The sequence below is a fragment of the Corvus hawaiiensis genome, chromosome 30 (genome assembly GCF_020740725.1).
Source record: "Corvus hawaiiensis isolate bCorHaw1 chromosome 30, bCorHaw1.pri.cur, whole genome shotgun sequence".
Taxonomy (NCBI): Eukaryota; Metazoa; Chordata; class Aves; order Passeriformes; family Corvidae; genus Corvus; species Corvus hawaiiensis.
In genome coordinates this window covers 11,533,082-11,553,012 of record NC_063242.1, presented here as the reverse complement: position 1 = coordinate 11,553,012, position 19,931 = coordinate 11,533,082, and the positions used below count along the sequence as shown (strand labels likewise).

General features: G+C 36.3%; 1 protein-coding gene across 1 annotated transcript in view; it reads left to right on the top strand.

Moving 5' to 3' along the window:
• Positions 1–19,931, top strand: part of CDH7 (cadherin 7) — a 92,897-nt gene that overhangs the window by 40,918 nt on the left and 32,048 nt on the right. The window contains exons 4-6 of the mRNA XM_048289494.1: positions 6,919–7,038; positions 9,307–9,474; positions 10,756–10,943. Coding sequence (XP_048145451.1) covers positions 6,919–7,038; positions 9,307–9,474; positions 10,756–10,943 — 476 coding nt within the window. The remainder of the gene's footprint in view (positions 1–6,918; positions 7,039–9,306; positions 9,475–10,755; positions 10,944–19,931) is intronic.

The following is a 19,931-nucleotide window of genomic DNA, read 5'->3' as shown; positions in this document are numbered from 1 at the left end:
GATATTTTTTCTAACACTGAAATCCCATTTTCTGTGGAATATATGCAAGCAGCAGGAACTGGGATACAATTTGACATAGCTCAAAGTTCTAGTGGAATCAGAGAAGAATGGATTTTAGAGGCTTCAGACCCTTTGTTGGAAACGAAGAAATGCTTATTTTTCCTGAGTTTGAATTAGGGAAGAATTTCAAAATCGAATCCACTATCTCCTCATTTTAAAGAGACAAAATGCTCATCCATTGTCAGGTGCCTCTGTTCCTTTGATAGCTGACTCTTTCAGACCAAATTAAGACTTTGCCCAGAGATGTTTTGGTAAATGTTATCTAAGATGAAATTATAAATGCAAACAAAAAAAAAAAAAAAAAAGCACAAGAACTTAATTTAATTTACTAGAAATATGTATATGGGAAGGCTCACTTCAGCTTGAGAGAGTTCTCTGGTCATTGAAATAAATATTATCTTTGCTTGACTGATTTTAAACCATATTAAAATGTGGTACTCTTAGAGTAAGACTGCACATAAAATTTGCTATAGTTTCCTCAATATGATTTCCTGTGTTTTTGAATGTTAAACAATGCATCTAAACTGGAGCTAGAGAGAGAAAAAGAATCTTCCCTACCTAAGTGCCCTGCAGCAATGAGTAGTAAGCATTGCTTATATAGTTGAAACTCAGCTTAGGAGTCAATAGAAGATAAGTAAAAACATTGCTAATGCATTTTCTATACATTTATTTTACTAAGCAGTGGGCATAGACACTATTTCTCATTGATACTTGGCATTTGCTTATTGTCACTCAAGCACTATGTGGATGACTGAGGAGGCAATATTAGCCTTGGAAGAAAGACAGACACCACAGCTTTTGTGGAGTAACAGGAAGGAGATGAACTTGTGATACATTGCTGAGAATGTATTACTTCCAAACTTTGAAAAAATCTAGACAACAGATAATCTAAGACTATAAAACCTAAATCATCCACTTCAAAAAATACGTTGTGTTAAAATATGTATTTTTTTAAATTAAGTTGCCCTTTTGTTTTAGAATAAGATTATTTAAGTAAGATGTAGCTTGCAGCAACTATGAGGGTTTTTTTTCACTTTTGCCTATGAACTGAAAAGAAATTGTCTCCATATTTCTCTTTTGCATTTATTACCTCTGTCTTTTCTTGCACTGGCATATTGATGTACAGACAACTACTACAGATATATGAGGTTTACCTACACTTACAAATCCATGCCTCTACTCCTACCTCTGCTCCATTTGTTCCAAAAATATATTGGAAATCAATCTATGGGGAGTGCAATGTGTGCAGTGGAGAATACAAGGACTGTTTTTCAAAATTAGCTGCTTTTGCATATTGTGTTGAATCTTTACATCATGAATGAGTAAAAGAAATTCTCTCCCATATGGACCATACAACACCAAATGTATTTTCAAATCAGGTGAAGTATTATGCAAAATTATTAACTGGGACTTGTGCACTCTCTGAGGTTTGTGTCAACTAAGGGTGGTTTCAGATTAATGAACTTCCTGAAACTGCACATTTTAAATGTCTTCATGGTTAGTATCACACACCTACTGCATTGTTACAGAGTTAAGGATTACCATGAAATTCCTTTGTCACACTTTGTCGCACTTTGTCTTACATAGTTACAGCAATTCATACTTTATTCATATAACATAATTTTTAATTAATCACCTGGAGCTTCCATGAAATATTAAGGAGATACAAAGTATCTCTCTCCTATTTTGTTTAAAATTATATCCATGACAAGGATTTTTAATTGGATATTAAAAGAAATGAAAGAGATCATAGGATTATAAATCCAAATTAACTATAAGGCTAGAAAAACTATAACCTTTAACCTACAGGCTGGTTATGCAAGTATAATGGTTCTGTATTTTATTTGAAAAATATTTTTGGACATTATCTAAGGCTAATTGAAGTCAATCTCTTCTTTTATTTGAAATGACTTCGGGTCAGGTTCAAATTATATTTGGGTCAGGCCCAATTATATTGATTATCCTGAACAGGGTAAATATCTTGATGGCTTGTAAATCTATTCATGGCAAAACCCCCAAAGATATGGCTTATCTGAAAATCATAAGGGTTTGTTTTTGTCATATTTTTTTAAAGTATGTCTGGTACTTAAAAAATTGAGTAGAATTATATTTCAAATAAAAACATACTGGTCTGTTTGAGTCATAGCCAAGGGAGTGGGAATGAGAATTCCAATGCCCAACACAGTATTGGTTTTTTAATCTTCTCTGATCTCTAGCCATATCAACAGCTTTGGTTGTTACCCACCACAACAAATATCTCTCTTGCCATGTTTATTACCCCTGGTTGAGATGGATAGAAATATCCGGATTCTATAACAAAGAAAAGGAAGCAAAAGCATTGTATCATGCTTAAATCTTTGATACAGTGTGTAGTGGGTTTTGAGAACCTGAATGAAGGAGAAGTGTCCCTCTCCAGGCACAAGCCACCTCTGCTTCCCTTTATCTGACCTTGCTGCTTAGCTGGGACCAGTCTTGAGTTTTGTCCCCAAGTGAAGGCAACATAACGAGGCTGTGGGAGGGGAGGGAGAAGGTGAAGAGGCTTCTGACTCTCCCCCTTCACACTCCTGGAGGGGAAAGGCTGTGGAGGCATTGCTGTGGGTAAGGGCCAGTGGCAGAAGCACAGAAATACCAGATGGTTCTGAGCAGAACTAGTCTGGATTTTTGCTCATAAGGATTAAGCAGGAATTATGGACAACTTGATAGCAAAGGTGTTTAACGTTTTTCACAGCAGCTGACACCATGTAGAAATGTGATGCCATCATGGATTTGTTTTGTGTGTTAGACATAGTACCCATTGTTAACTGATGTCAATTAATAATTTTAATAACTGACTGCCTTAAAGCTCTATTTTTAATTTGTTAATTTGGCTGAAATTCAACTGATACGAGTTTGTGCAGTTTCAAAATCAGGCATTTGTTACATTAATCTGGTTTTAGAAGCCAGTTTTCTTTTGAATGATCTCACCAATATTAAAACAGAAGTCACAGAATCATTTCTCATAAAACATTATTTCAGAATTTGGGTAAAATATACTGCAAGTTACGAGCAAGCTTTCTAAAAATCTCTGTAGAGGTTTCTAAAATAATACACTGGGAGATTCAAAATGGATCCCTTCAAAATAAAATCAAAATAAATTTCAGCAACCAGTTTAACTTTTTCTCTTCCTATCACAGAAAAGGTTAATCTCTACAGCATGTCAGGAATATTGTTGAGTCTTGACTTGGGTAAATTTAAGTACAAATAACATTCTAAATTCAAGGTCTTCTCTGCAAAGATCCTCCCATCCTTTTACATTAATATCAGTATAAATAGGTCAAGTTCTAAGATTACTGTAATTTTGTAATCTCTACCAATATATATTAAAGATTATGTTAAAAATTATCTTAAACTTTCTGGAAAATAAAACGAGAAATCTGTGCCAATCACACAGAATTAAGGCTGTTACTAACTACCACCAAAAAAAGAAATACGTGGAACACTTTGATAAGCAGCACAGATTTTTTCTCAGTACTTGCTACAATTGCTGAAAAAGTATATGAAATTCCTACCTGTAGAATTCTTTCAAATGAACTGATATCCAAACTTTGTTAAAAAGACATGACTGTAGAGAAAAATAATTGTAGATGAATCCATATCTAAAAGAGAAAGATATTTTTTAAATAAATAACCCATATTTATTTTTTCAACCCATATCAAATACACAAACTGGAAGAAATATTTCAAGTTGTAGTTGTGAAGCTGCAGTTTATATAAAGTCACTAATGAAAGTTTGGGGTAGGGTCAGTGTCCTGTCTGCACTTGTGCTCCCGGGCTCTGAACAATGGCGACTAAACAGGATTTATTGGAACACTCATTTTGTTGGATGGAGTAAAGGTGTGGTACCATTTGTTGATTGTCCATGTCACCTGTAAGTCCTAATCTTGGATGCTTGTATGACAGCTGACTGTCTGTATCAGAAGGTAAGGCAGAGCTTTTAGGAATACAAGGAAGACTTAGTTTCAGTGCAGGAACACAAATTCTGCTAAGATGATGTACTTGGAACTATGATGCAACTAACCATTTTTCCTCACCCTTTAGATTTATTTGCTATCCATGAGTATCCCAACAGGTTTATGTTTTGGGGTTTTTTTTAAAAGGAATTACATATTTTAATTTGACATCAATCCATTGCAGAAAGATTAGGACAGCAATACGCGGCAATTATCATACTCTGAAGGAATACCTGTTCTTCAAGAGCAATCTGCTTCTTCTGGAAAAATCTCTGGAAATCCTCAAATACAGATCTTTCTGTACATTATGTTTCCTTGGAACAGATTTCCTACACATAGGACTTTTCACATAGTTAGAATACCTTCTGTTATCTTCCATATTCTTAAAAAAAGTTGTACAGAAATCTCCCTTTTAGCATGGGACTTCAGAAGCTCAGTATTTTTTGTGTGCAATTAGTAAAGAAATAATGACAATAGCAGGGGTTTCAGATCTTTCCCCCACTGATGTTTAGAAGAAGTTGATTAGCACAGAGGGACTGGAAAAGTATCATTGTTTTTTAGTTACTGCTTACATTTAAATGGGATTATCGCAGAAAGATTTGATGTTAGAATTTCTACTTAAAACCCATCCTTTTCTGAAAGATCTGTGTGTTTCAGGAGAGAGACAATTAGATTCAGATAATGACTTTATTCATCTCATGGAATGTAGAGGGTTTGTTTGTTACATCAATAGATTTTTACAGCAAACAAGCACTTCTAAACTTGCAGCATTTTGAAAATGACTGTGCTACGATTGCAGAGCTTGTAATTTCTTTGATCTTGTATTGGTCTGGAGCCCTTGAAAGCAGCAAGAGCAGGGGGCAAAGACGTAACTGTGTGTGAGGTTTATAAGCACTCTTGCCAATATTTGCAGACATTGTAAGCTTCATTGGCAGGGCTTAGTGACTTTGTAAATGTGGTAATCCTGGCTTTCACAAAGAACACAGGATGTCAAACAATCATTTTGATACCCTTGTTCTCAAAAGCTAGATAGACTTTGGCAAGTCTAAAATAGGTCCCTGTATGATATTATATTATAGAGTAATCTGTAAAATCAGTTTGACATACTGAATCAAAGCTCTTAGTTACTGGTGAACAGAAAATGGATGTATTGTAAGTCCCATAACTGATAAATGACTTCGTGGATTAACTACCAATTTTCTTTTTAAACTTTCCATCTACTTAATAGTTGCATGTGAAATTTCAGGTTGGAAAGAACCTTTTCCCTCCCCAGAAATATTAGACAGGTCACAAAGAGCGAAAAATTGCATTTAAATAGAATTGCAATCATACTACTTTGCCATGGATACTTCAGGAATAGAGATCAGGAATGTGGGCTAGCTAGGCCGTAACCTAAGTGAATAAATTTATCTTATGACCGATCATATCTGGTCAGAATTCTTACAAGCAGGACCCATCCTTTGCAATCTGTTCCATTTTGTGGAGGGCTGCACTTAATCTTCTCTCCAAACCTTCATCCTAGTTCCAGGCTCCATTTATGATGTTCTACTTAACTGAGAATGGAAAAGATGAGGAAAATGGATGGGAGATGTAGTATTTCAGATAGAAAGAATTTCAGAACTTTCTCTCATTTCCTGAAAAATACAAGCGAAGCTGACCAGAATACGATTGCTGTTATGTTCACCCTGGACACTTGCTATTGCAGTTTGTTCTTAAGAAGTGTTTTCAAGACTTGCTGGTCTTATTTTCACATGTCAAAAACGTGTTCTTTCAGAAAATGAACACTGTGTTTAACAAATGCTTTTCTCTAATCATGTGTCTAAATCCAGTCTGTAAAGCAATCTGATCCTCTCTTTTGAAGACCTTTACTGGGCATCTGCCAAATTGCTGCAATATTAATTTGCAGTCTCACCTCCAAATGGATCCCTGGGCAGCTGAATGGAAGGTCTGAATGTTCCAGACAATCTGCCAGTGAGAAAAAATAATCCTTTCTCTCTGTCAAAAGGTGGTGACCATGGCCAAGGCCCTGGCTCTTGAGTGTTATTTTATTCTGCTCCCAGCCACACCATGGAAGCTGTTGTATAGAACCAAACAAATGGGAACTGACATGGAGGACATAATGAATAGGAGCTGGATGCAGAATGAGCTCCTCACAAAATATACCCTTCTTGCTAGCCAGTTAGAAGTTTTGCTTTCTTATTCCTGTCAACATAGAGACATTTCTTGATCAAGGAATCTTTATGAAATAGATTACCACAATTGATATTGCAGATTATTGAAGGAAATTAGTACTTTTTAAAGGAATATGGAGACAGCTTTCACCAGGTTTTCTCTGAGTTGAAAAAGAAACTCGTCAGCCATGTCTTTTATGAAGCAGTAAATAATTTTATAGGCTAACAATAATTCTGTGTAGGTTTATGAAAATTTGTAAAACCTATATATGTATGTATGTTCAAATTTCTAATGAGTCATTACAATTTCAGCATGCAGACTTCTCTTAAAAGAAATACTACTACTATTTTTTGTACTTAAACAGATTTCAGGCTTCACCATCATTACAGAAATTTTGCGCACATATCCTTCACCAAGCAAAGGCAGAGATAGAGAGTAGGAGCTACTGAGTGAGATGGTTTTTACTGCTGTGAGTCAAAGCCTGTGAGTATTTGGGAAGACAGAATTCTGTAACAGCTGATAATACTAGTTTACAAGTAGAACCTGATACACTAAACAGAGTCAGCATGGAAATGATGAATGCCTGTGAAAAAGCCACCTCACACTGTTCCAGATATATACTGGCACAGCATCTTGAGCAAGTGTAGTTCAGATTTTTGTGTCTTTCATGTACAATAGTGCCTCAAACATTTTACAGGTACTTCTGTGGTTCAAGTGACAGCCACTGATGCGGATGATCCTACTTATGGCAACAGTGCTCGAGTGGTTTACAGCATATTGCAAGGACAGCCTTACTTCTCTGTGGAGCCCAAAACAGGTAACTTTACATAAACCCTTTGCAGTAATGCTAAGAAAAAAAGGAAAATGTGCATTAAAACTTGCTAGGGACTTACTAATGTGACCTCTCAGTTAATTGAATATATTTGAGTTTTATAGGTCTTTTAATCTCTTATTCTTTAGAATACATTATGAAAACCACACATCTGAGCTATGTAATAAACAGACTTTGCTGGAATAGAAATTCTTGTCTTTTTAATCTACCAGCTGCTTGGTCTGCTATCTGTTGTTATCTCTCTTATCAGTTAAAATTTCAAAATACTTTGAGCATTTTTTGCAGATTTCAGAAATATCTATATGTCACATAGAGAGATTCCATAAGAATAGATTTAAAGCACAATTACTCTCCATTCTACTTTTCAAACTGAAGTTTTTTTGTGGGAAATGAATACTTTCTTTATTAATTTGAAGAAGAAAACACTGTGCTTCCATGCTTATCAGATGTAGCATTTTGCTGCCACTTTCAAGGCGTATTACTGGTGAAACTTTGTTTTTACAATTCTCTTGAAATTTTGTGAATATTTTTAAGCCACAATCAAATGCAACCTTTAATCCTCTGTTGTTTTAATAAATATTTCCCATTCTGCTGTATCATTTCATAAAGCAGGAAAGTAGGTTCTTGCTCTGCTCATTTCAGTTTAGTGCTTGAGCCTTCACTTACACCTACAAGGAGAACAGTTACAATTTTCATTTTGGATATAGCCAAGCTGAGACAAAAGAGAAAAAATATATTTACCCTTTTTATGGTATAAAATCTGTGATGTGAATCAGAACTGAGTCCCAATGCTGTGAACAGAAGATGTTTAGCAACATCAAAATTTGCAGAAATAAGTTCTATAATTCTCTTCATATTGCAACAGATCCATGCTCAGCAGGGATACATAGCACTTTTCCCTCCAATGAGTATGATTTATAGTGGTTTTCTCTCTGTTTCTCTTTCTCCCTTTCCATGTGTGTTTATGTACCATGTATGTTGTCATAATGACTGCAGACAGCCCTTGAACTATATGGTAGTTTCTGCTAAATCAAAATCTTTAAGAATTCAAACTGAAATGTTTGCATACATTTTCATCACTTTGATGTGATACTCAAATTTCCTGTGTGCATGACAGTTTGCTTCCAAATGATTGGATAACTTTGCCTGGTAATTTAACCATGACAGAAAACAAGCAGGCCAAGAAAAACAAGGTAGAAACAATAACACTATGAAATCGTGTATTGTATTTTAACATGTCTTGTAAAATGGGTGAAATAGTGCCAGGCAGTCTGTGAAATAAATGTTTCAACCCAGAGATGATTAATGGCAAGTCCAGCATTCATAAGGGAAAAAAGAAATAAAACTCTAAGCAAACATTCAACAAATAGCAGATGAAGAGATATGTGTCCCAATGTGCCTCTTCTTTATTTAGCTTGTTTATGTTTCTTTTACTGCTGACACTATGTGCTGGTGGAGTAAACGGCTGCCTCTCTGGAAGTCAGGGTTAGCAGCTGTACTATGTTCTGAGCATGAAATATTCATAAAATCATCATATTTTGAGAAGGCATATTTATTTTTTGATGTATATCAGCATAGCTGAAAGGATGGAACACTGAATTTTCTTCTAGTTTTCATTTCACATCAGTTAATTAATTATGCCGGTCATCAAATGGACACAACAAAAGCTACTTCAGATATTTAAGTATTTCATTAAAAAACAAAAAAACCCTTTTAATTATGCCAATGATTTAGAAGGGGATATTGTTCAATATATGGTAAAATAAGATAATTTCATATATCTGCAAAGTGTGGCATGTTATCAGTATGGGTAGGAGTTAATGTGTTGAATGTGTATTCAAAAGATAGTGAAATGAATCTTGATCTTAGAATCTTAAAAACGAGAGCAGGATATTCTGTTCTTCCTAGCTCTAAAAGAGTAGGAAAACAAATAGAGAAGATTACATCTTCCAGGGAAGGGAGTGTTACCCAAGACACTATGAAGTCTAGTTCAGGGAGAAGGTATTTGGGAAACAATCATGCACAGCATTACCCAGTGAATCTAGGAATAAATAAAAATTGGTGGGTTTTGGTGACTATTTAAAAAAAGCTTATGGTATGTCAGTGCAATTCCTAGTCAAAACCTGTGATGTTAGTGTTGGAATTAATTCATTCCACTCTTGCTGCAACCACTGATCTGCTTTTACCTTTCAAAGGCAAACTGATCTTTCACAGTAGCGTATTTTTGCTTGTGCAATCCTTGTCTTTCTGCAGGTGTTATCAAGACTGCTCTTCCGAATATGGACAGAGAAGCCAAAGACCAGTACCTCTTAGTTATCCAAGCAAAGGACATGGTTGGGCAGAATGGTGGATTGTCAGGGACTACATCTGTGACTGTCACCCTGACTGATGTTAACGACAACCCGCCCCGCTTTCCACGCAGTAAGTTACTTTGTAAATACATGACTTGTAATGTTATTCCTAAACACTGCTATTTTCTTTACACACTGTGCTTTTTCTAAACAAAAAGTGCTTATTGTCCATGTTAAGTAATTTGATAAACACTGACTGCGAGTTATTATTATTATTATTATTAAGTAAGCATTGTTTTTCATTACCTCGTGCATACCAGATCAGTTGAAATGAAATGGCGTACAGAAGGGACATTTATTAATGTATTTTACTTCCTCTCTGTGAATAAATAGACAAAAAAATATATCCCAATAGATACTTAGGTCTTGCCAGTTCAACTTCCAGATTCTTTAACTTGACCCTTAATCCCTCATATTCCTTTGGCATTTCCACATGCTTACAGTGTTTCCTGAAGAGTTAATCACAAAAGAGCCAGAAAGTCACCTTCCCTCCATTTGATTTCTTTGACCAAGGTGGCTCTCATCCAAACCAAAGAAAGGAGCACACAGCTGTATGTTCACACCTGAAGAGCTCAGTTTATTCATAGCATTCTGTCTGGGGTGCTATTTTCTTAATAATAAAAAAAAAAATTACTTGGTAACATAGAATTAAAATAATGTGAAGTATATATTCATGTCAGCTCCAGCCTCACCTCCAACGATGGAAAAAATAGATCTGGACATAATAGATTTCCTGTTATTTCAAGCCACCAACTGCTTGAAATAATAATAGAATAACTGAAGCTGTTTTTGAAGGTGAGGGTGTTATTGGTTACAGAATGCACTCTGATATCCTTTTGACAGCATATATATCATTTTGTACTTGAATAAAAAAGCTAGAATTTTCAAGATGGTGCACTTACTGTTAAAGAAATGAATATATATTAGTTTTTAGTGATATTCAGATTAGGAACTGCCTAATCAAGATATACAGCTATAAAATAATAATATTTTATATTAATATTATTTTACTTGCTTTTCTTTCCTCTTTTCTGAAAAACAAAAGAGTCTCTGCATTATCAGGGATTCACATCATGATTTGCAGTTAAGTTTTGGGTTATATTTTTGCATCTTTTCCTTATACTTCTCTTGTCACATGAAGAAGTTATGCCTGTTGTACTGAGAGTCTATCACAAAGAAAACCTAGCAAAAATGGCAATTCTATTTCAAAAATGAAGAATAGATTCTTGTAGCCTGAGTAAATGCTCAGGCACATGACTTAAAGGAAGGTAGATTTAAGAACACTAGATTTATTTTTTTTGGCTTTCAGTCCCAGAAGGCTCTGAATTCATTAAATTTTATAATTTTGCAGGATCATATCAGTATAATGTCCCAGAGTCTTTGCCAGTGGCTTCTGTGGTAGCCAGAATAAAAGCTGCAGATGCAGATGTTGGACCTAATGCAGAAATGGAGTACAAGATTGTGGATGGTGATGGTTTGGGAGTATTCAAAATTTCTGTTGACAAAGACACCCAGGAGGGAATCATAACCATTCAGAAGGTGAGTCTGATTTTACCCACTGATTGTATTTGGAACTCTCCAAAATGGGGACAGGTAATGAGAGTATGAGCTTTTGTTTCTAAGAGCCTTGTCTGCTGTAAAGGTTTCCGTTGGTATATTTCATCTTGACTTCATTGTGTGATTTTGAGGTTTTTATGATTTGTGCTGAAAAATATTCTGCATTTTCTTTGACAAGACCTGTATTGTTATGAGGAGGATGTTTTAAAGGGCTGTGTTTGAATAGGAATCTAAACTTTAGTCTCATTTGGCTTTGTATTAAATAGTAGGAAATGTGAAAATATATCTTGCAGTAAAAATGTAAGTTCCAAATAAAAAATGGATCCTGAAATTAATTTTAAAAATAATTATCTAAATGTCTTTGGCTGAGGTGGTACTATTCAGAAAGCACATATTTTTAAGTTAAAATTATGTAACACTAAAAGTAGTAGGTTTAAAAGATCATGTATTATTAAAAATACTGTTTTAAAAAATGTAAAATTTAAATAAGTATTTTTCTTCATAGCTTTCTATGTGTGCAGTTAGAAAACATTATGAAATTGAAAAATCATGTTTATATAAAAATATTAAAACTAAGCTTTCTTACATTGCTGCAACATATTTTTAGACTATCCTTTTAAAAAGTAAAAATGTGCTGAAATAATTTTCAAGGAAATTTAAATTTTTTGAACAGTAATAGTCATACAACACCTTAGAAAAATCTCTATTTCCTACTCTTTAATGGGTGAATGCTTGGCAAGGTCCCTGTGACCTTTGTTATGCAAAAGGTCATCATTTCACAGCCTAGAGTTCCCACCCAGAGCCCAATCTGCAGCTCCCACTGCAGCTGCTCACCCAGCTACCTACACTGAATGGATTCCTCAACAGCTTAATACCCCTAAAATGTGGGAATGACTTGGCATTTTTGGAATACATGTAACTATGTTTCTGAACAAGGACCTATATACTTAATATGGTTCCATAACAGGTTTTTCTTCCCTGTATTTTCTTTAATCTTTGGAACCTTCACCTATCGGTGGTGGGGTTTTTTTGTCTTATTGTGTTGATATTTTTTTCCCTTCTCTGGTGCATAGATTTCTTCTTAAAGCAATATAAAGCTTCAGTTCTGTTTCCCTTTTGAAAGAAGTTGACTGAATGATGTTGCAAAGCAATGGGCTCATTCCCTGGTGCCCTTAACACCTGTTGAGAGCTGGTAGTCATCCAGAGATGTCACAACAAATGAAGTATGTTCACCTTTGAAAGATATGTGTAATGTGAATCATCTCTTTTCAAGGAAAAAACACCCATCTTAGGCTTCTTGCAAAATGTACTTCTGCTTAGCATGTTTGAAATACAAGTGATGAAAAGTTGGTAGTCTTTTTGTTCAACAGCCAAATTCAGTGTGGCTCCTTCAGTTTGCTCATTTAAAGTTTTTGGGCAAAGATGTGGGAGAAATGTGCCTATCCTAGTGGTAGAACATTTACGAGTACCACAATGAGCAATACTTAATCAGTCAAGGTCTTCAGTTATCTGAGAACTGGTGAGTTCACTTCCATTTTTAGTATGTTTTTGTAGTCATGGTATTTGCTCCTGGAGTATCCTGATTTTAGTGCTATACAGTGGACCAAATAATTGACATTTATTATTTCTGTAATCATTTTTGCTAGGGAACTGAACTGGACTTTTTAACTACTGAATATTTGCCTAAGAAGTGCTCTGTGAAATAGCTGTTGGACTACATTAAAAATTGTTGACCTGATCAAATGGTCTAATCTGTTAATAATTTTTATACCTACATACTGCCATGTTTTGACACAAGTATTCAGACATTTTTCTCTGCAGCAGTAGACCTTTTCTCTAATTCTCCTACTATTTTTGACTTTCCTCTGTATGGTAGGTAGTCCTTGGCTAGTGCCAGGTGCCCACCAAGCCAGTCTATCATTCCCTCTTCAGCAGGATGGGGTGAGAAAATAAGATAGAGAAAACCTTGTGGTTCAAGATAAGAGCAGTTTACAAAAGCAAAACTGAAGGTCACATGCACACCAAGCAAAGTGAAAAAACAGAAGATTTTATTCCTTATGGAGGTGTCTGGCCACTTCCTGGGAAGCAGGGCTTCAGTTCAAGTAGCAGTTGCTTCAGAAGGCAATGGTTTTAAATAATGAATGTCCACGCCCTCACTTCATCCCTCTGCCTTTGTCTTAGCTTTTATATCTGAGCAGACACCCTATGGCATGGAATATCTCTTTGGTGAGTTTGGATCAGCTGTTATGCCTATGTCTCCTCCCAAGATCTTGCCCACCAGCCTACTGGTGAGTGTGGGGAATGTTGGAGTGACAGTGCTGATGCTGTGCCAGCACTGCTTGGCAGTAGCCATAAAACTGGTGTGTTGTCAACACCTTTCCAGCTACCAATGCAAAGCACAGCAGTGCTCTGCTGTGGAGAAAACTGACTGCCCATCTCCCAAACCTGACATACTCTGACATACCCAAAGGCGATTCCCCATTCTGAGGGGCACCTCCCAAACCTCCAGATGTCCTTAGCTTTTCATTTTGATTCCAGGGAACCATGTGCTTTGCTCAGTGCTGAAAGACCCTCCCTGCCAACCCTGCAGAGAACATTGTCTAGAAGTGACGAGCTGAACCACAGTGGCTATCAGGCAAATGCACCTTCTTCTGGATAATAAATTGAATAGAAGTTCATTCATAACTGTGTATGCAGATTAAGTGGCTTCAATCATGAGCCTTACCTGCTGGATCAGTCAGGTTATCCCCGCATGTTAATGTGTGCTTGTTAGTTAGAAATCAGGGAAGAAAATAAGTATGTAGCCTGGAATCCGCCTAAACATTTTACTGTTGGGCACATGACGTTCTGTACTCCTCTGAGTGCAATTACCTTGCTCCTTTTTATGCCCTAAAATCAGCTGAGGTATTGAGAAACAGCTCAGCCTCAAAATGGATGCCTATCCTTTTCAACTTGTGAGTATTGATATGCTCAGATGACATGTCTGTGTACACAGTCTTCGCCTTGGCAGTAAAATGCCAAGGCAAAGACTTATGAAAAGGCACACTTTGGTTCTAAATGCAAATGGGTGCTTTAGTTTTGCATACTTCTGCTGCAATCGTACATAAAGCTCAGCAGGCTGGGCATGAAAATCACCGGCAGTAACTCTGAGCAGCTGAAGGCACTTCTCCATTCATTTTTGTGCTGGGTGTTGTGGAGAAAGTTTGGCACCTGGTTATCCGAGTTCCACACACAAGCTGAGGATTTTGCATTCTGTTTTTAGAAGGATAAGATACTTTAAGACAATTTTGAAAGTTGACTTCTTCACTCAAAACTAACACTTCTTTTAACACATGAGAAGCATTAAATTAAAAAAGAAAGAGTTTTTGTAAGAAAGAAAAGAAAACTGTGGGAAGTGAGATTTAAGAATTCACTGAGCAAAGCAAGATTTTTATGTTCTTTTTTGCTTTTATTCCACAATATTCATTTTATGGAGTATTAAAGAAATTGCCCAAGGATGAGCAAAACATGCAGGAAAATGATCCGGTTTGAAACAGAGACATAGCAAATACCACGATATTAGAAAGAGAAAAGTGTTACATGGTTAGGTGTATCTCAAGATTACACCTAATATTTGTAATAAGATACAAATAAGATTTGTGTGTGTTTGATTTTTGGTTTTTTTGGATTGTTTTCCATGCATGTTTGAACATATTTCTTCTCTGCACCCTGTAACACAGAGACTTCAAAACATCCAAAGTCAGTGGAAAAAAAAAATTATGGTTTTACTCTTAACAGTGATATTCATTGAAATATATGGAGTGTATTCTTCCTTTCTTTATAGCTCTTCTGCATTGCTATAAACCCAGATATCTCTTTGGCTTGCACAGTTTATTCAGGATGTATTTTTCTCTAAACATTTAGAGAACAGTGCTGTTTTCTGAATAGTAGTGGTATTTCTGCTCATAGTTCTTAGAGCCACGGAAAGACAAGGGATTACAAGTTCCTGAACATGCTAGTACTGTTGCTACCTAGTGCCTAATGTCAGTGTAGATCAGCTACCAGACTAAACCTCAGCTCAAAATAACATTTTGACAATAGTCTGGGACTCTTGCAATAACTTCCTTGACCAAATGGAATCAGACAAGAGAAGAAAGCTTTCTCTGTGTTTCTATCCACTTGGTCTTTATCTTTTGAAAGAGTAAAGAGTAGGATTGTACTACCTTATGCAGCACAACTAGGAAGCATGTGTATCACTGTACAGTTTTTGCAGCCATATGGATTTTCACATACTCATCACACCTTATTTTATTTTGTCCCAGTTAGGATATTTGAATCAGGATTAAATGAATGAGATGTGAAGTTCACGTATTACAGGAAGTTGCTTAATTTCATTCTAAACAAAAACCCCCCAGCCCCCACCAAAAAAACCCAAACCAAAACAAACCAATCAAACAAAAACAAATAAATGAAAAACCCCCCACACAACGTTTTTTAAATATTTAGGACAAGGACTAATTTTGTTCATGGAGTTATGGCTCACATAATAACAGCCTGTTATGTCTGGGTAGTATTGGGTTTTGTAAGATTAGAGAAGCTAAAAGTTCATCTAATGACAGAAGCTAGTAAAACAGTGCTGCACCATTTACTTGGTTATTGGCACTAATAAACAAAATCGCTCTCTTCTGCAATACGTTAACTGAATTCATATGCAAAAAATGTATCCCGCATTCATCTACAATGGTATATAAAACTGTGTAAGTAATTTTTAGGCTATTTTCAGCTATGTCATAATGTGAAATAGGATACAAAAAATTCTTGAAGACAAACTTTGATTCTTTTTCTTCGTTTTTCCTCTTTCTTCAGAATTTGTTATAAAAAACGTGAATGAGACCCATAAGTAATATTCTCAGCTTAAAGGGAGGGTGGGAAACTGGTAGGAAAGCTAATAAGGGTCTTTTCCTGTAACCTACTATATTCATACAATTTGTTGCCTAGTAGCTACAAGTCCCTGTGGAAATATTCCCACTCCTTTATTTACTTACTTTCTCTTTTGTTAAATAACACTAACAAATAAATGAAAAGTTCTCACTTGTCAAATGAAGCAGAAGAGATCTTTTTTATTTTTATCCTGTTCAGAGCAGTTCATGCTACAATTCTGATGTTGCAAATAATGTGAGTTTGGCTAATCTCTACACCATAGCACAGTCTCTGTAGTAAATCATAGAACAGAACAGAACAGAATAAAATAGATAGTATTTTAAATACTATCTATATACTAAAATAGATAGGATAGTATCATTAAGGTTGGACGAGACCTTCAAGTTCATCAAGTCCAATCTTTGACTGAACACCACCATGTCAATTAGACTGTAGTGCCTCATCCAGTCATTTCTTGAACACTTCCAGGGATGATGATCCCCTGTGCTGCCTGTTTCAATGCTTAAGTACCCTTTCACTGGAAAAAGTCATCATGATGTCCAGCCTGAACATTTTCCTGGCACAACTTGTGGTAGTGTTGCCTTGTCCTATCCCTAGTTACCTGGGAGAAGAGGCTGACCCCCACCTCACTACAATCTCCATTTAGGTAGTTCTAGAGAATAAAGTTCCCTCTGAGCCTCCTTTTCTCCAGGCTAAACAACCGCGGTTCCTTCAGCCACTCCTTATACGACTTTAGTCTCTAGACCCTTCATGAGCTCCATTGCCCTTCTCTCTACACTCCAACACCTCCTGAGTGGGGAGCCCAAAACTGGACACAGGACTCAAGGTGTGGTCTCAGCTGTGCCAAGTACAAGGGGGGCAGTCACTGCCCTGGTCCTTACAGACACGCTGCTTTTGCTACAAGCCAGGACGCCATGGGCCTTCTGAGGCACCTGGGCACACGCTGGCTCATGATCAGCACCCCCAGGTTCTTTTTCTGATAGGCAGCTTTCCAGCCACTCTGCCCCCAGCCTGAAGCACTGCAGGGGTTGTTGTCATCCAGGTGCAGAACCCTGCACTCTTCTTGTTGAACCTCACACAATTGGCCTCAGCCCGTTGATCCAGCCTCTCCAGATGCTACTGCAGAGCCTTCCTGCCCTCCAACAGATCAACACTCCCACCCAACTTACTGTTGTCTGCAAAGTTACTGAGGTGCACTCAATCCCCTTATCCAAATTTTTGATAGATATTAAACAGGACTGGACTGAACACTGAGCCCTGGGAAACACCACTGGTGACTGGCTGGCAACTGGGTGTAACTCCATTCACTACCGACTCTCTGAGCCTGGCCGGCCAGCCAGCCAGCCAGTTTTTAACCCAGTGACGAGTGCACCTGTTGAAGTCATGGGCTGCCAGTTCCAAAGTAAAACTAAACTAGATGTGTAACTTACGTTTAAGCTGGATTTAGGAAAACATTCATCTTGTGTGATCTTTTCAGAAAAAAAAAGAAGTGTTGTAGAGTTTATGAAAAGGAATTGGGCATTTATATTTCTTAGACGTATTTCAAAATTTTTTCTTCGTTCACACCGTGACTCAGTTCTCCATCTGTAGAGTAGGATCAATTCCTTCCTGTGGTTTCATTTGTAGTTTACATACTGCTATCAGTGCTCCGTTCGTAAGGACTGAGATCATTTGCATAGCTCAATTTCACAGTGGTGAGGGTGTTTGGAGAAAAAGTGTAATTTTTTTTGCATATATTGGAGTTTTAAAAAATGTGTCAGGTTTTTCTCTGCAGTAGAAATCTTAGAATTGAAGAAACAATTATGGAAGTGCATGATGATCCAGTCATTTAATACAACAGACTCTGAAGTGTCCATGCAAACCTATGTACAATTTTGAAGTGAATTCATGTTGATTTTTCACATCTTGATTCAGAATCCTGATTGTAATACATATTAATGGAGTCTTGGCTTCACTTGGCTTCACTTTCTAAGCAAAATACATACACAAACCCTTATTTTTTGTGGTTTCCAAAGCACTATTCATAGAAATAGTGTACTAAAAAAGGCATCATATAAGTACAGATTTCACTTTATTCACGAAGTTGCAGGCTAAAGTTAGACTTCAGTAATATTAATATCTTAGTAGTAAAACATCTAAAGATTAAAACAGATGCTCTGTATCCACCTGCACTTTATCAAATATTTGTTACTTGAAGTAGTTATGGTAATTTAATAATAAAAAAAGGCTGCAAGGTATATTTTTATTTTTGCGACTTTTTGAAATGTTATGAGATGTGATTCAAGCCATTCAGAAGTCTATGGAGAGATTTTAGTTGACTTAAGGGGGGAAAAAAAGACCAAAAAACCCCTAAACACTCTGTAGAGTTAGGGTTGCAATGTCTTACTGCAGAAAGTGACAAGCATTGAGATTTCCCATGGTAGAGTTCTTGCTCACTTTGCCTTCATTTCTACCCTCAATACACAGCCCTACCACAAATATCACCAACCAGTTTGAATGTCAAAGGAAAAATAATGTTGCAAAGCATTTTCACATAGAAATTGACTGCTAAGAGATTATTTTAAAACCTGAGTTCATTCTAAAAGCAATACTGGCAATTATAAAATGGGGGTGGGGGGAGAAGAGGGTTTATGCATGAGCTTTTGAGTGAAGAGCTATCTTTCCATTACTGTTAACATTTCTTAATTTTTTTTTTTTTTTTTGCTAGAAATTTTTCTTTCAATTCTGTATCAGAGTTTACAATGTAAGAACTTGAGGCTTCCATGGTTCCTTTGAGAGATTGTGTGCATTTGTTTGATGTACTGCAGTTTTCAATATAAAACCTCAACTGGGCTTAAAAATGGGATTTTCACCTCTGAAAAGTGCATTATTACAAAGTTACCATACAGTAAAAATGAACATTATAAAAATGGGCTTTCCTTGAGTTATAACTTCATATCCAGCCTCTCTAAAATAGAGGACTTGTTTTGTAATTTCCTTCAGAGAGGATAAAATTCTTAATCCTTAAAAGTAAAAGAAGAAAAAAAAAAGACAGACCTCAAAAAAAGGAAAGATTAATGGATCCTGCACAAGATCTAATCAGATAATACTAATGCAGAGATATTAATGAAGCTGTCAAGCGCTATTCACTGTACTGAAGGACTGAAGTATACATTGTCCGTTTAACCTTCACCACTGATGTAGTGATTTGCAGTCTGTTAACTTGGTGTTCCATCACTGGAATCTTGTTCTTTTGTTATAGCAGGAAATAACGAAGGCACAATCCGAAGGCCATTTAAATAATGCTCTCTGTATAACAGACACCAGTGATAATTAGATAAGAAGAAATAAAAAAAGGAAAATATTTTCAGTTCACTTTCTGTCTTTCATTAGTGTGTGTAGCATCTAATTTCTTCATTATATTAGCTAAGAAATGTTGAAATATTTACGCCAGGTCAAGAGTCCTTGCATATTAATCATACCTTAGATATCCCGTTCATTTTTCCTAGATTATATTCTGCCTCAAACCCTGATTGATACCTCTGTATTCCTCACAGGAGCTAAGGTTGTGTATCGTAGAGCAACAGATTGAGGACGATGACTGTAGCTTTTGTAGGCATTGCTGCACCCCACAGGAGCCAGGTTCTACTAGAAAGAGCTTAAATAAAACATTACTTCCACTGCATAACACAATAATACTTGATATTGTAAAGTCCCTTTGCCAATCCATACTTAGCCTCTTCTAAACATCAACTTTTCTCCACTGTATCTGTACATAGATTAGATTTTTAAAATTTATTTATTTATTTTTTGTTAACAAGGATCCTTATATATTTTGGATACTGTCAGCAGCATTGGGTACCCAAAGATATCTGAGGGAATCCTAGGGGAGGATTCATGTTGCTGAGAGCAGATGTTTACTTCTTTCAGTTATTGAGACTCCCTTACTAGTGACTGGTGAAAAACAGGCATTCACAACTAGACCAGCTGATTTCTTTCCTGGAAGAATTTTGCTACAATCACTCTAAACACCATATGGTGATTTTCTTAGATGTACATGGCTACATTAAA